The 15,410-nt window shown below is 45.2% G+C and overlaps 1 protein-coding gene across 3 annotated transcripts in view; it reads right to left on the bottom strand.

The window, feature by feature from the left end:
- LOC110523962 (inactive tyrosine-protein kinase PRAG1) overlaps positions 1–12,860 on the bottom strand; it is a 37,642-nt gene extending 24,782 nt beyond the window's left edge. Inside the window, exons 1-4 of one of the 3 annotated variants that reach the window (XM_036977695.1) lie at positions 12,561–12,859; positions 9,343–9,506; positions 6,820–7,203; positions 4,817–6,618 (exon numbers count right to left, since the gene is read on the bottom strand). In XM_036977695.1, the coding sequence (XP_036833590.1) occupies positions 4,817–6,618; positions 6,820–7,086 (2,069 nt within the window). In that variant the 5' untranslated portion in view covers positions 7,087–7,203; positions 9,343–9,506; positions 12,561–12,859. Of the gene's footprint in view, positions 1–4,816; positions 6,619–6,819; positions 7,204–9,342; positions 9,507–12,560 lie in introns of all 3 variants that reach the window. The other 2 variants (XM_036977696.1, XM_021603140.2) reach the window with 2 other exon arrangements.
- Between the last annotated feature and the right edge of the window lie 2,550 nt (positions 12,861–15,410).

Genomic DNA, 15,410 nt, shown 5'->3' on the forward strand with positions numbered 1-15,410 from the left:
CCCTGTACTCTTTCAAACCCAGCAACTATGCTATCTATTCTCTGCCATCCGAAAGGATAAAGCTAATCTCGGGGTGAGACGGGGGGGTTGTCGGATCTTGGCTGGGGGTGGCACCTCATGCCATGGACAGTTTGGGAGTTGCCCCGGGCAACAATCTGCTCTTCCACTACTTTAGGCAACCCCTCCAGGTGTCCTGCCCTGACCTAACTGACACACCCACATCCCATAATACACACACAGGACTGATGGGGGTAAGATGGTAGGCCACACACAACGGTTTGGACCAACTGTCACCAGGGTCGTTCCACCTCAAAAAGCACAATGAAGAGCATTTCAACACCCACCATAATGGCATTGTTTAAAAAAATAAAAAATGACCCTGTAAGCAGTCTATTGACAAGGTATGACAGTAACCCATGCTTTGTTTTTGTTGGTACCATTGACTTGCATTGGATTTGTGCCACATATGCTAAAACGTTAGCATTTGAAACAGTGGCCTTGTAAACTAAACCAAAGCATGGATTGCTGTCATACCTTGTCCACAGACACTTACAGGGTAAGGAAACTAATATAACTTTGTAATTTGGGTGAAATATCCCTTTATCGTTGAGGGGGTGGGGGTATTTTTTTTGTAAATCACCTAATAGCAGGAACAGCACCATCGAGTGGTCAGAACCTGGTAATATCAGGATGTAGGTTGGGACACAAACCTAACAACTTCAATTTCTCTGAACACAGGGAAAAAAACATCACCAAATCCACTGAGAATACATGACCTAGGATGAAGATAAATGCTCAGAGCTGCAGCTCCACACTACCAGACACAGAGAACTGATACTCTATACTCGTTGTTGGGATTAGTGTGGTGGGTCCGTGGGTGACTTACACCATTTCTTTGGATTCCTCATGTCTTACTCATTGTTAGTTTGGTCCAAATTGGATGTAAGATACTATATTTACTGAATATTGTGTTAACCCTAGAAATTAAAATGGCCAATTTGGGTGTAATCAATTAGCTTAATTTTCTCAAATATCAAATTGCAACAAAAAATCACGTTTCAGGAATGCTAATCTTTTATGTTTCCATCTACAGAAACAATTGCAGAGCAATCTGAGATGGCGGGTATCATGGCTTGCGGAAATCACATGGAATGACCCACTAAGGATGAAAGGACTGCATCAAAAGTATCACCTCACACAAGGACCTCCCAGTGAGGACGTTTGTTTGGTTCCTCACAGTGATCAAAGAACTGATGATGATGATTCCCGTCGTCAGAAGGACAGACCTCTCAACCATCTGGTTCTTTAATGATTCATTACACAAAAATGCTGCCTCATCAGGGTTTGGTTGGTTTGCCTGTTTTCCTCCTTCTCAGCCTTGTGGGAACACCACTGCATCACTGGATGTGTCTCAAATGGCACCCTATTCCCTATGGGCTCTGGTCAAAGGTGTAGGGAATAAAGGGCCATTTGGGACACACAAACTGTCTGTCTTCCACTTTCCTGTGTTTACACTCTTCTCAAAGGCTTTCTAAGACACTTTGTCTCTGTGGGATTAAAGTCTGATGTTTCCGGAGTTATATTGGGTGAACTGTGAGCTGTGAAGTTGAATCTGTTGTCATCTGGCTGTTTCTTAGCAGAAGACAGAGAGAGGGGAGATCTTGTGAAGCTGACAGAGCTTCATTATTTAGGGAAAGTTGAGTGTAAAGTCTATGTGGGGGTTAACGTGACTCTGAGGCATGTTGTTTAAACACAGGAAGAACTGGCGTGGCAGTTCATGTCTAGTCCTACTGTGCGCTATAACAGTTAAGCTCCCGGAAAACAAATACGAAACGGAATACCCAAAAGCATAACGGTTGCTAGGGCAAGGCATGTTCCCGCATGTGTCTCTAGAAAGTGTATTTGTATCAGTAGCAGCATGCTAGCAATGTCATAATATAATGGGAGAGATGCATCAGCTTACTAGTATTACAACAAAAATAAGGGTCTGGGAAATGCAATCAGCAACAGGGGTTCTAGAGTTCCCTTACAGCCAGCCAAAACAAAAGCCGCTGCTTTGACTCATTTGTTTCATATTGAAAAGTTTCAAATGTCAAACTTTAAGTTGCCAAATCATTAAGAGGAGGAAACGTGTCTGGGATCATCCTGATACCTCAATGACCTTGCTGCCCAATAACGTAGCCCAATGCTGTATGGGTTTGACACCCTTTTAACACACGTTAATATGAATCCACAATTAACACAGCTACAGCTTCCCTGCAGTTTAAAACCTAGAAATTAGATGTCGAAATAGTCACCTACACAGAAAACCAGCAGAGAATCAGCACATTCTTGTTGACCAAACAGCGAAGGCTGCTCTGTTCTGAACTCTGCAAGGACTTGAGGAATTTGCAGTTGTATTCTAAACCTACAGCATGCCCGACAAAAGCAAGGTTTATTTTAAAATGACCACTTGACGTCAACATGGCGGCAAACTATGTCTCCTTCTGCTTTGGGTATATGAGTCAGAAACCTCAGGGTGTATTAATAATCTGAGGTCTAAATAGTACATGGGGAAATGTCACTAGAGTTTAACAGCTAGGTTATTTTATATCGCCATGTGACTATATTTGTTTCATAGGTAGGTCACAACTAGCTATTACCAATGATGGAAACATTGACTCGTTTCATGAACATTTGAATTAGAGCTTAGTTAAATGCATATTCGCATCTTAGACAGATGCACAATAACATATCACCATCTTAGTTAGTTGACAATGTTTTCTTTGTGTGTGCCTCTGTCAGTGTCATTGAGACAAGTGCACAAGGACCCCCCCCCCCCCCCAGTCCCATCTATTGTGTGGTGGCCAAAACAAATGTAGAATATGACATCGAACATTTTTACTGCCCATTTTGTTCTTGACTTTTAGAACAAAAAGTTAGGCTGCAGTTACAGGGCTCGACTTGCACGCAGTTTTAGTTTGCAGCTGCAGGTTGCAAGTGACATCATCTCAAACAACTTTGCTGTTTACATGAAGCGACTCCAACGCGGTTCAAATAGCATGCAACAGCCAAATGAAATTGAAGCTGCTTCTGTCATATTGTTTGAGAATTCTAATCTCACCCCATGCCATCTGCTGCATTAGGCCTTGTACATTGTGACAATGGGGCAGCAATGAAAATGAATGGGCCTTTAGCTTTTGTGATAGCATCAACATCCCAGAACACTGGCTAAACAGACCAAGCAGTCCAGGCTGGGGTTTGAGAAGTCAACGAGAAGTGAAAGATTCGTCCTTAGTTGTACATTTTCTTGTAATCTAAGTTTTGAGATTTGAGCCAATGTCTTAAGTAATTGAACATGTTGTTACTCCAACCTCGTGAAAGTGACAAGCTGACTCGTTTTCATCTTTGTGAAAAACTCCTTTATATCGAAGGAGTGCCTTTTTTGATTTTGACAGGGAAGCCTGCGCAGTTCGGCGCGAGACGACTGTGAGACTCAATTTGTGTTTCTACGCATGAGCTTACAAGTCATGTCATCGCCTACAAGTGTGATCAGGGATTTCTATTGGAGAAGCAGTTTCTGCCTATCTTCATAATGTACTGTCTGTGTTGTTGACATGACAACTGGGCCGGCGTTCCAAACCTTCGAATGTGACAAAAGCATAAGTTCTCATTGGCTGTTTCTTACGACTAGTTGCATAAAGTTGAAAAGCTTTCAACTGGACGTAACAACCTTGCAGATGAGATGCTAATTAGTTGCAAGGGGTGTTTCACTGAGCACTCAAGAAGCAACTCAGTTGCAAGCGACTAAAATTGTGTTCCGAGTTGCGTTGTGCAACCCCAGCCTTAGACTACTACAAATGGAACAAGGAATGCATTGAGACTGGTTCCCGGAACAGTCTGAATGATCCTACGGGTTCTAGAATGAGAATGGAGGCTGATACCGGCTGAGTAATCTCACAATGAAAGTCGAGATCACAGTAGGCCTTGCATCACTGCACAAGACGAGGGAGCGACATTTAACCATCACACGCAGAGAGAGAACCAACCACATGGCTGCTACAACAGACCTCTCTAGTCAGCTGATTAGGTACACCAAAGGGGGGGGGAGGGGGGGGTGAAACTATTCATCTGTTGTGTTGACATTCCCAAAATAGTCTGACAAGTGAATAGTTAATTATCAAACAGCAAAAACCTTTTAGAGTACAAGGGACATTTAAAATGTCTACACTACATAAAGCAAGTGTTAATGCCCTTGCGTTGCTTAATTTATGTACTGCCTAGTGATGAATGAGTTCCATTACTGTAAAGACTTGAACTCGATTCTATGGTCTGTCTGGCATGCTGTACTATACTATGCCTGAACCAGAGCAGTGCATTGGGTAAGTGAGGAGCCTTTAAAAGCTATAAAGAAAATGACAGAGTGGAAATCAAACAAGCACCTAACTGAACTGGTACCTTAAGAATCACGTTTGCCTAAAACGTTGTCTCATCAACATGAAGCAAGCCATCTAATTCCAACTCGAATGACTTACACACGCAACTCAATGACAACACTGTATATTCAACTAGTAAGCTGCAAAGACCAGCCATGGCCTTTGCTCTTTCAGACTCGCCATCGTGCATTCTACACTCTCAGGAACACCATCCGTGGCTCAATGCTCAGTGTGAGGGAAATAATCCAGGTCCGTACAGTACGAAAGAGTGACTCAACGACAAAGATGCGTAAAGATACTTCACCACAGTACAATGACTGCTCTTCATTCTACCCTCTCAGGAATGCCATCCACAGGCCATACAGTGTGTAAAAACAAAAGGCCCAGGCCCAGTTTCTTACCTGTGGTGTTTCTTAGGCGGAGGGGGTGGAGGAGTGGGGCCCTGGCTTGAACTCTTCTCCTCTGCTGAGAGCTGCACCGGACTGGAGACGGACGACGGAGTCAACGGCTGCGTTTTGGCCAACATGCCCCTGCTATGTTTGCCCTCCTCCACGCTGCCGCCGCTGCAGCCTGCCTGCTTCCGTTTCTGACTGGCACCATTGTTGGCCACGGTGCCTGGCAGGGTCTGGGTGCTGCCCTGCAACCCCCCAGCGGGTCTCCAATCCCTGGCCTCCCTCCAGACAGCCGCCCCATTGATGAGCCCCATCACCCTGTTCCGAGAGGAACTCTCCTGGGCATGGCCCTCCTCCCCCTCCTCCTCCTCCTCGATCCGGCCCTCCCAGTTCCAGGCGGTGGTGTGGAGCTTGTGCCTCCGGGCCTCCAATGAGGCTGAGTTGTGGGGCTCCATCTGGGGCTTCACCTGCACCTGGACGTCGCTCTCCCTGGGGGATAGAGACAGAGCCTGGATGCTGAGCTCAGGGAGAGGGACAGGGGAGAGACTAGAGGTCCCGAGGAGTGGTTTGGGGGAACGGTTGTTCCTCTTGGGGGGGATAGGGGGGCTGTTCTGGGGCTTGGGCTGGAGGGAGGCAGGGGAGGCTGGGGATGGTGTGGAGGATGTCTCTGTGACAGAGGAGCTAGAGGGCCACTTGAAGGCTGGACTCCCAGGGTTGCTGAGGGCCGTGGGGCTGAAATGTGACCACTGGGTGCTAACAGCTGAGTCCGGGCTGCTCAGGTAGAAGGTCCGGTTGTTCTCCTCAGTATGGGCGGCCATGACAGTTATCTTTGCCCTATGGTTCTGACCCTCTCCTGTGAGCTCCAGCTCTGAGCATTGCTTTTGGGCCTGGGGGGGGTTGGGCTTCCCGTTCCCCCCAGCGCTCTGAGGCCTCCTCTTCCTCTTGGTGCTCTCAGCATAGATGGGCTCTAAAGACATTGTCTGTCCCTCTGAGGGAGGGCTGGCTGAGGAGGCTGAGAGGTTCTGAGGAGTGGGACTATCTGGCCCCAGCAGTCTGAAGCCATCGGGTCCCGTGAGGGAGTCTGTGCTGCTGCGATAGGAGCAGGAGTCTGACAGAGACAGGCTGGAGACAGGCTCAGAGAGAAAGGAGTTGGTTCTGCCACCTCCACAGGGTTGAAAGTTGGGCACTAGTAGGCCCGGAGAGGCCCCTGAACCCATGGTGGTTAAGGCTGGGACGAAATAAGTGCTGGACGAGTCTGTGGTACCAGACGTGAGCCCGTTACTTGGGGCGGCTGTGGCGGTGATCAGACCGTTACCAATGCTGTTACAGGCTGTTGTGGTTGCCGTGGCGATGATGTTGATAGCAATACCCAAAGGTGCTTGTACATCCTGGACGACCTGGACTTTGGAAGACGCCCTAGTGTCGACACCATTCCCATTGTAAGTGCTCTTGGTGGTTTTGGTAGTCTTGGTGATTTGTTGCCTGTAGGAGAATTCCCCGTTGCTATTCCCATTCTCCTTCAGACTGTGGGCACTATGAGGCCCCCGGCCGTGGCCATCCTCCTGGGTCACAAAGATACTGCTGATGATCATACTAGAGTCCTTCTGCAGGGCAGATGGGGACAGAGGGGACAGGGGGCTTAGAGGTCCAGGGGAGAAGTGGCTGCACGGGTAGTCCATCTTCCCAGGGGTAGTAGCACTGTGCAGTACTGCTTCTCTCAGGGCCTTGTTACAGCCGTTACTGTCTATGTAGATAGGGGACAGGTCCAACATCTTAAGACCCAGTCTGTCCCCTGGACTCTTCTGATTTTCCTGGTGACACATGGAGGGGAAACACAATTCATGGTTATAGAAAACATACAGTCATTTATTGAATCACTTTAATTAAGTGACTCTAAAACCTATGGGTTTCTATTGGGTATTTATTATATATTGACATGGTTATTACATAGGAAGGTAAAATGCAAAGGCGTGCATTGACACAAATCTGTATTTGAGTTGACGAGATCTCACCTGCTCTATGTTCATGTTGACATCTGCCAGCATGTCGCTGGTGTCAGGGTGCATCATGGTAGGGCGGACAGCGATGGTGGGTTTCGAATAGAGCAAGGGCACGGTTACCCCCTGGCCATCCTCCTCCTCTCCACCCAGACTGGCCCTCAGGGCACCACAAGACACGATGCTGCCCCCGCTGGCACAGTGGGCGCTACGCGGGTGGAAGCAGTTCTTACACGATCCGGGTTTCCACACGTGTTCTGCAAACTCGCCGCAGGCTGACATGTTTGTCCGAAAACAAACGTTTAGCGGTCGTCACTGATGGGTTGTGGAGGCTATGGAAAGATCCGACATGGTTGACTGGTACACAGAAGCCTGGTGTCACAAGATTGTACAGAAGATCTGCAGAGAGGAAAGCAGAAATCAGAAATGGATAGTGAACAGATTTGGATTTTACTGTGGCGATTCTCAGTACTGTTTCTTGTCTGATCTTCAAGAGTTAATCAATAACCATTTTAACCGAAAGGAATGCTATTGGGAGCATACATACAGTTCTTGAGCAGAGGTTCAGGGAGCTGAGCATAACAGTGAAGGTTATGAAGATAAGGCGTTGTTGAAAGCATTTCCTACAGCATACTTATTTCAACACCAACTGAATTAAGAAATACAACTTCATTCATATCAACGCAATGAATTACACTTTTTAGGAACAGGCATTTGATAGTGGATTGTGGTGTTGCTCAATGATCATTGAGTCAGGATGAAAATACTTCACACCCACTGGTGAAAACCAAAAGGTGCAATCCTCTCCTCTCCTTTCCTCTCCTCTAACTAACAGAGTTGGCATTATGTCTGGTTCGGGAATCACCAAACTGTCTTGTCTGCAGGATGAACTCGGATAGAAAGACGACAGTAAACACCTCATGATCATGTTGTTCAAGAGTTAATAGGATATATTCCATCCCGTCTATGACACTGTGGGAAGCTACAAGTGTTCCCATCGATTCTAACCCATTACTTAGCTAGACCAGTCTCTGACTGTATGTCAGAGACCAGTCTCTAACTGTATGTGTGGTACCAGGGCCGGAATGGCAAAATGTGTAGAATAGCAGGAACATTTCTTAAAAAGAGCTAAATGTTCTCTTAGCCTCATGGCAACATATAAACAATAGCATGAGATGAGCTATAAAACAGCATCATTTTCTCTCTGACCCACGGCAAAAAGTGTGTGGTACCAGAAAAGGCTTAAGCAATGACAGTAATCAACCTATGTCCCATTGGTTCCACACTAATGCACCATTGATTCCAATCGATTCTAACCCATTAATTTAGGTTAAATCCATCAAGTGTTTGACTGTGTGAGGTGCCAGTAAAAGTTGAAACTATGACAGGCTTCAGGCTCTTAGTGGTAAACTCAACAAGCCCCACCACTATCACTCCACTCCAGTGTTGTCTGTAACTTAAGACGCTCTCAGCTTTGTCCTCGTTCCCAGGGCTCCTAAATTAGAGGATCCTACTTTCTGTTCAGCCCACACGACCCCCGGGAACATAAAGGCGTTTAGAATGCAGTCTCACGTTCTAGAATGTCTGAAACATCACAGAGGTCGGAATGCCTTGAATGTAGAGAGGCGCAAGTCGCACCAGGGTGAATCTCACACCACCACCCCAGCACTAACACCTCTCCCCGTGTAAGTCCTGTTGAAGACTGAAGGACGATGAGAAAATCCACATGACTAGGAGGTTCATTTGTCTTGTTCCTCCTGGGTGTCCTGCCGTCTCTTCACACAGAGCTAAATACCTAGAGACGAACCTTGGAAATGGTTCACAGTAGTACACACACATATCTCCACCCCCTGAATTAATTAGGAAAGCAATACGTAGCGTAATAATATAAGAGGTTACTCATCCAATATCAAACAACACCAGAAACTGGACGATTTATGGTATTGATATTATAGCTTGTGTTTCCCACGTAAATAATACCTAGGAACCAACTAATAGGCTAGACACAGGCTGTAGGAGGGGAGTTTGTTGAGATGCATGTTTACATATACAGTACAAACTGAATTCCTTCCATGTTGTTTTTTTGACACAAGAACTGTCTGGAAAGCAGCGGAAAGAGCACTGATTGTTGTTCCAACTCTTGTTCCAATAGCACGAGTTACAAATGTAGCCTATATTCAAATGTGTGACCAATAGAGCGAATTGGCAATACAGACAGACAGCGTGGTACATGGTCTACTTCTGAATCATCAACTAGCTCTGTCTCATGTCAGAATTAGACGTTCATCCAGTTTTCTCAAACGTCAAATTTCGAAGTTGTTGCAAACGTTGTTGTTGCAAAAGTGTCTACGGTTAAGTTTAGGCATTAGCTCCAAAATCTCAAGGATAGATATTAACTCTGAATGGATAAGGCTTGAGAGGCTTAAAACTAAAATCTCAAAAACAACTTTCTATCGCTAGATTCGAACTTGCAGCCTTTGGAATCAGAGGAAAATGCTTACGCCCATCCACCATCCCCCTAGCAAAAACGAAACCTACTGGAAGGTAACAGTGCTCACTGTTTCCCATAGGGGCCGGTTTCCACATCATCTTCTGACGTCCTCAGACATGGAGGGACGTCCAATACCGACTTGTATTACGGGTGACCTGGCTGGAATCAAACAGTCATAGCTGCTGCTCCATGTTCTCAACAGGGTATCTACCTATCACCCAAAACAGAAAACAAGAATGGATGTGGTAAGGAGGATCCATATGAGGGGGCTGTCCATTTCTTCAGCTCCATCAACTCTAGAGATGAACACAACACAATACTCAGACAGATTCGGAGTGTATCTCTTTTAGAGGTCGACCGATTAGGATTTTTCAACGCCGATACCGATTATTGGAGGACCAAAAAAGCCGATACCGATTAATTGGACTATTTTTTTTATTTTTTTGGGGTATAATGACAATTACAACAATATTGAATGAACACTGATTTTAACTTAATATAATACATCAATAAAATCAATTTAGCCTCAAATAAATAATGAAACATGTTCAATTTGGTTTAAATAATGCAAAAACAAAGTGTTGGAGAAGAAAGAAAAAGTGCAATATTTGCCATGTAAGAAAGCTAATGTTTAAGTTCCTTGTTCAGAACATGAGAACATATGAAAGCTGGTGGTTCCTTTTAACATGAGTCTTCAATATTCTCAGGTAAGAAGTTTTAGGTTGTAGTTATTATAGGAATTATAGGACTATTTCCCTCTATACCATTTGTATTTCATTAACCTTTGACTATTGGATGTTCTTATAAGCACTTTAGTATTGCCAGTGTAACAGTATAGCTTCCATCCCTCCTCCTCGCTCCTCCCTGGGCTCGAACCAGGAACACAACGACAACAGCCACCCTCGAAGCAGCGTTACCCATGCAGAGCAAGGGAAACAACCACTCCAAAGCTCAGAGTGAGTGACGTTTGAAATGCTATTAGCGTGCGCAAACTAGCTAGCCATTTCACTTCGGTTACACCAGCCTCATCTCGGGAGTTGATAGGTTTGAAGTCATAAACAGCGCAATGCTTGACGCACAACGAAGAGCTGCTGGCAAAATGCACGAAAGTGCTGTTTGAATGAATGTTTACGTGCCTGCTTCTGCCTACCACCGCTCAGTCAGATACTTAGATACTTGTATGCTTGTATGCTCAGTCAGATTATATGCAACGCAGGACACGCTAGATAATATCTAGTAATATCATCAACCATGTGTAGTTAACTAGTGATTACGATTGATTGATTGTTTTTATAAGATAAGTTTAATGCTAGCTAGTAACTTACCTTGGTTTACTGCATTCACTCCTTGTGGAGTGCAACGAAACAGAGGCAGGTCGTTAGAGTGTTGGACTAGTTAAAAGATTGGATCCCCGAGCTGACAAGGTGAAAATCTGTCATTCTGCCCCTGAACAAGGCAGTTAACCCACCGTTCCTAGGCCGTCATTGAAAATAAGAATGTGTTCTTAACTGACTTGCCTAGTTAAATAAAGATTAAATAAAGGTGTAAAAAAATAAATAATAATAATAATAATACATTCGGCCAAATCGGTGCCAAAAATACAGATTTCCGATTATTATGAAAACTTGAAATCTGCCCTAATTAATCGGTCATTCCGATTAATCGGTCGACCTCTAATCTCTTTCTTCCTAGAAATGACACTATTCTGCAGTATGTACTCCTGTAGGCGAACATTATCAATGAGTATGGCTGGACAGTTAATACACAAATTCAAGTCTGTTTTATTTTATTTTTTATAAACACCTGAAAGTGAAAATTCTCATATGGCTGTTAAGAATTTCAGAAGTCAAAAGAGAAAAATTAAAAAGCGAATGGCGGGTCTGGGTCAACGTTGTCCTTTCAGACTGAAAATAAAAAGCCATCTCTGTCTGCCTGTCTGTCTGTCTGTCTGTCTGTCTGTGTCTGTCTGTCTGTGTCTGCCTGTGTGTGTGTGTGTGTGGTCAGTAGTGTTGTGTTGTTGGGGCGGCAGCAGTCAGGACAGTTTGGCTTCCTGGCACTGTTCTGTTATTGCATGCTAGGCAGAGACAGCAGGGGGTAGGCTTCAGCAGAGAGGCAGCAGTAGTTAATCACCCCCCCCCCCCCCCCCCCCCCCCCCTCCCCACACACACACTGCATTATTTGCTCAGGGCTAGTGTGGTGCAGTGGGGAATGCAGTCTGTGTCAATGTTAGACTCGGTGGCAACACTTTTGACAGTCATAGTCAGATAAAGACAGAGGCAGAGCAGGGCTTTGTCAAGGACAGAACAGCTGAAAAAACTCTGATGAATTGGTTTACTTTTATACTTAGTCCACATCAAAAAAAGCACATTTCATGTACTGCGAGTGTCCAATACAGTTTACCTGCATTTGGTAATCACGCTAGTGCCTTCACTTTCAAACTGAAAGCAGCTATGAGACAATTATAAAGACAAGTTTGATACTACAGTATGTTAACATGTAAATTCCATGGTGAAAATGCACTCACATGCATGCGCGCATATATCTAAGGGAAGAAGTTTCCCCGCATGGATCGATACTCTGCTCATTCCACGACTGGTGTAATAAACTTAGCAAAAACGTTTTATTAACGAAATAGGGCAATACATTCTCAACTCAATCACGGACGAAATATGGAGTTATCGTGAGGATCTACGGAACATTACGCTGTTTTACGAAGGCAAATAACAATGTGTATGAAGGCAAATAATGAGACTACCGCGCCTGTTTGAACATCGATCCAGAATGTCCCATTCCTTGATTGAGGATTCGAACACTTCACTCTCATTTGATCTTTGTATTGTCTTTTTCTGCAACTTTAAGAATCCTGAAGGTATCATTCATTTTTCTGAAACAAGTAGTATGCTTACAGCCTCCTAGAGCACGTGCCTAGTTCCTGAATATCTATAGATGTTGACATGTTCATGCTCCTTGTCCTTGCTCAGCCATGGTCTTAAATAACATTTCACTTTTAGAATCCGATTGCGCTCTGGACTAGGAATGGTTTTTATGCAGGATCACCTGTGACATTCCTATTGAGGTTTCTTAGCCTGGTTATAAACATGGGGCAAATAGCCTACTAAACAGAGGGACAGCTATATGTTCAACCTAGAGACATTAAACTAACACTGGTTTGAATAAACATAGAGGTGTAATGTGTTGGTCAGAGAGGTGCTATTCGGCTGTCTGCCAAGAAAAACGCATGGCAGAGTCAAATGTTTTTGCTTACCTGCGGACTTGACTTGCCTGGCAACAGCAATTCGCGCCCTCCAAAACAATATAAAATAACTGGGTCCCCAAAACAAGGTGTTTCATTTATGTTATTTGTCCCGCGTCCGACAAAAAACGACAAGGTTCTTTGGGAAGCTTCGAGAAATGAAGCTTGGTGCGGAGTCCCATCAGCTAGCTTTTGATCCGTTGCTCTGGACTCGCAGCGAGGTGAACTGGTAGAGGAACGGGTGAATAGTGAGCTTGAAGCTCCCGCAGCGAGGGGCGGAACTCCCTAAACTATAGGCCTAATAACCTACACGCAGAGTCGCAGACTATAGTCTGGCCACATTCAAGTGGCTGCAAAGTGGTTTTCGGCACCTAAGGTTCACTTTCTCTGCTCGCAACATATCGAGCCGTGCATCAGTGGCTTTCCCAGGGGAAAGGGCATTTCTCTAGAATAGGCTATAGGTGACGCGCGTAATATAATATAGTCTAATTGTTCATTTTACTTGTGAGCTGTTATACAGCTGTTTTGCCCTATTTGTGAAGGGGCGGGAGAAATAAGATGAAATTAGGTATTTTCGTGGTCACCATATCTATAGGCCTGGCCGCCTGCGGATGATGTTTATCACATGCGTATAGCCTATGATAAACAGCATACTTATTATACTAGGAGGGTATGTGGGAGATAATCCAAAAGTAATTAAACACGCATTTTGGGCAGTTCCGGGGGTGGTTTTGAGTCTCCCCCGTCCGGCTCTGACAGGCAGTGCCTTGCTTGGATGAGTGCCCCTCTCGCCCCCCGGAGCTCCTGCTTCTGTACGGAGAGAGAAAGAGAGAGACGGGAGAAGCCCCCTGCTGAGCCTCATTATGACCCGGGCCAAAGGAGGCCAAACTCGGCATTGTCGGTACCATTCAGTACCATCCCATTCCACAACTGAAAGGTGAAACATCACTGTCAGCGAGAAGCTTCGTCAAAACAACAGCCTGACGCGCGATAACGCACACTAGTCTCCACACGCACGTACGCTCGCGCTAACGCACACACATTCACATACACAGTTGAGTTGATATGCCTCCCCTCAGGGCAGACGTGCTTGTCTTTCGCCTGAGCAACCCACGATTAGGCTAATGTGCTGATAAGCGATGAGTCATTTAATTATGAACTTTCAATGGAAATTCAAAACACTTGTCATCTCCCTAGGAGCATCAGCTGTAGATGGGCCTAATTGTATTGTATGCACAGCAGTGGAGGCTGCTGAGGGGAGGACGACTCATAATATCGTCTGGAACAGAGCAAACGGAATGGCATCAAACACATGGAAACCCTGTATTTGATACCACTCCACTAATTCTGCTCCAGCCATTACCAGGAGCCCATCCTCCCCAATTTAGGTACCACCAAGCATCATCGACTGTCAATGTATGAACTGTAGAGAATAATGGGTAAAAAGGAGAGGACATGTACTGGCATACCAATATAGTACTGCTAGGTTTATCTACATAGTCAGGTTAAAGTTTGGGTAAATCAAATTCCATGTTATCTTCCTTTTTTGGGACACAACCTAACAGGCTGACTACACCGCTCCCGTTGCGAGCGCGTGCCTTGTAAAATACATTTAGAAATGTACAGTATATTATTCAATTATTGCACCCACACTGCTTGCGCGTGCCAACGAGCGTCTGCGTTGCCAAGGGCTAAAATAGATGTCAGTTCTCTTTCTGATGCAGATCGCGCTGCAAGTCCTGCCTCTTAGAAGCAGGTACCCAAGTGCCATCTCCTCATTGGTTATACCCACGTGGGTGACTGAAGACGAACGAGGTCAGTGTTGGCAATGCACCTAATTTATGAAATGTCTAAAACCCTGCTTTTGCTTTGTCATTATGGGATATTGTGTGTAGATTGATGAAGGGTAAAAAAAAAAGCATTTAACCAATTTTAGAATAAGGCTGTAACCTAACAAAATGTGGGAAAAATCAAGGGGTCTGAATACTTTCCGAAGGCACTGTATATAGCGGCAGTACATCATGAACTGCAAGGTGAGCTGTCTGTCGGGCCAACACAGAAACAGAAGAGAAGCTCATTCATTATGACCTCTGTACTATAGCCTTACTGCAACAGCATACACCGTCGTCATCATAGGCCCACACTGTGTAGCCAACTACAAGGTAAGCCGGTGTATAGGCAAACTGCAAAAGCATAAGCATTCAGGTATACAAACAGAAGACATGCCATGTTTGGGCATCACATTCAACTATAAAGGATTACAGAAGGGGAATAGACAATTGCAGCAAGAAGAGAACATTGTAAGCCTGCCTTCCAGGAGAGAAGGCTGCCTGCTCTGTCTGGCCTGCCTGCTGCAGTATTTGCAATGTGAGAAGTGAGCTGTGAGTGGACAGTGGGGAGCTTGCCAATCAGTCCCTCGATTACAGACCATCCCCACGATGAGAGAGATGCTGTGTCAGGATGCTGCTGGAAGCTGGACAGGTGTTGCCAAAGGTATATGGACTGTGCAATGGTCAAAAGTAGGGCACTACGTAGAGAATAGGGTGCTATTTTTGACGCAGGCCATGCTGCTCCTTTTCCAACACGCTGTGTAATCTCATGAAGAAGTCCATGCCTGCCAAGCATCTCTCCTGTGGCTAGCTGCTTGAATTATTAAAGACAACATCATCTTGAATTAAAGTCAGCCAAAGGATAAGTGGTTTTAATGCACAAGAAGAAAAAAGTGCAAGGTTCACACTTGACTGGAGGAGTTAGATAGGTCAGTTTGGGCCAATAGGAGTCATATTGTAGCCTCACCCCAGAGTCGTTGGGGTTTGTGTATGTGTGTGAGAGAGGGGTGGCACCTCACCACAAAGTCGTTGC

Source organism: Oncorhynchus mykiss, chromosome 5, assembly GCF_013265735.2.
Source record: "Oncorhynchus mykiss isolate Arlee chromosome 5, USDA_OmykA_1.1, whole genome shotgun sequence".
Classification (NCBI taxonomy): domain Eukaryota; kingdom Metazoa; phylum Chordata; class Actinopteri; order Salmoniformes; family Salmonidae; genus Oncorhynchus; species Oncorhynchus mykiss.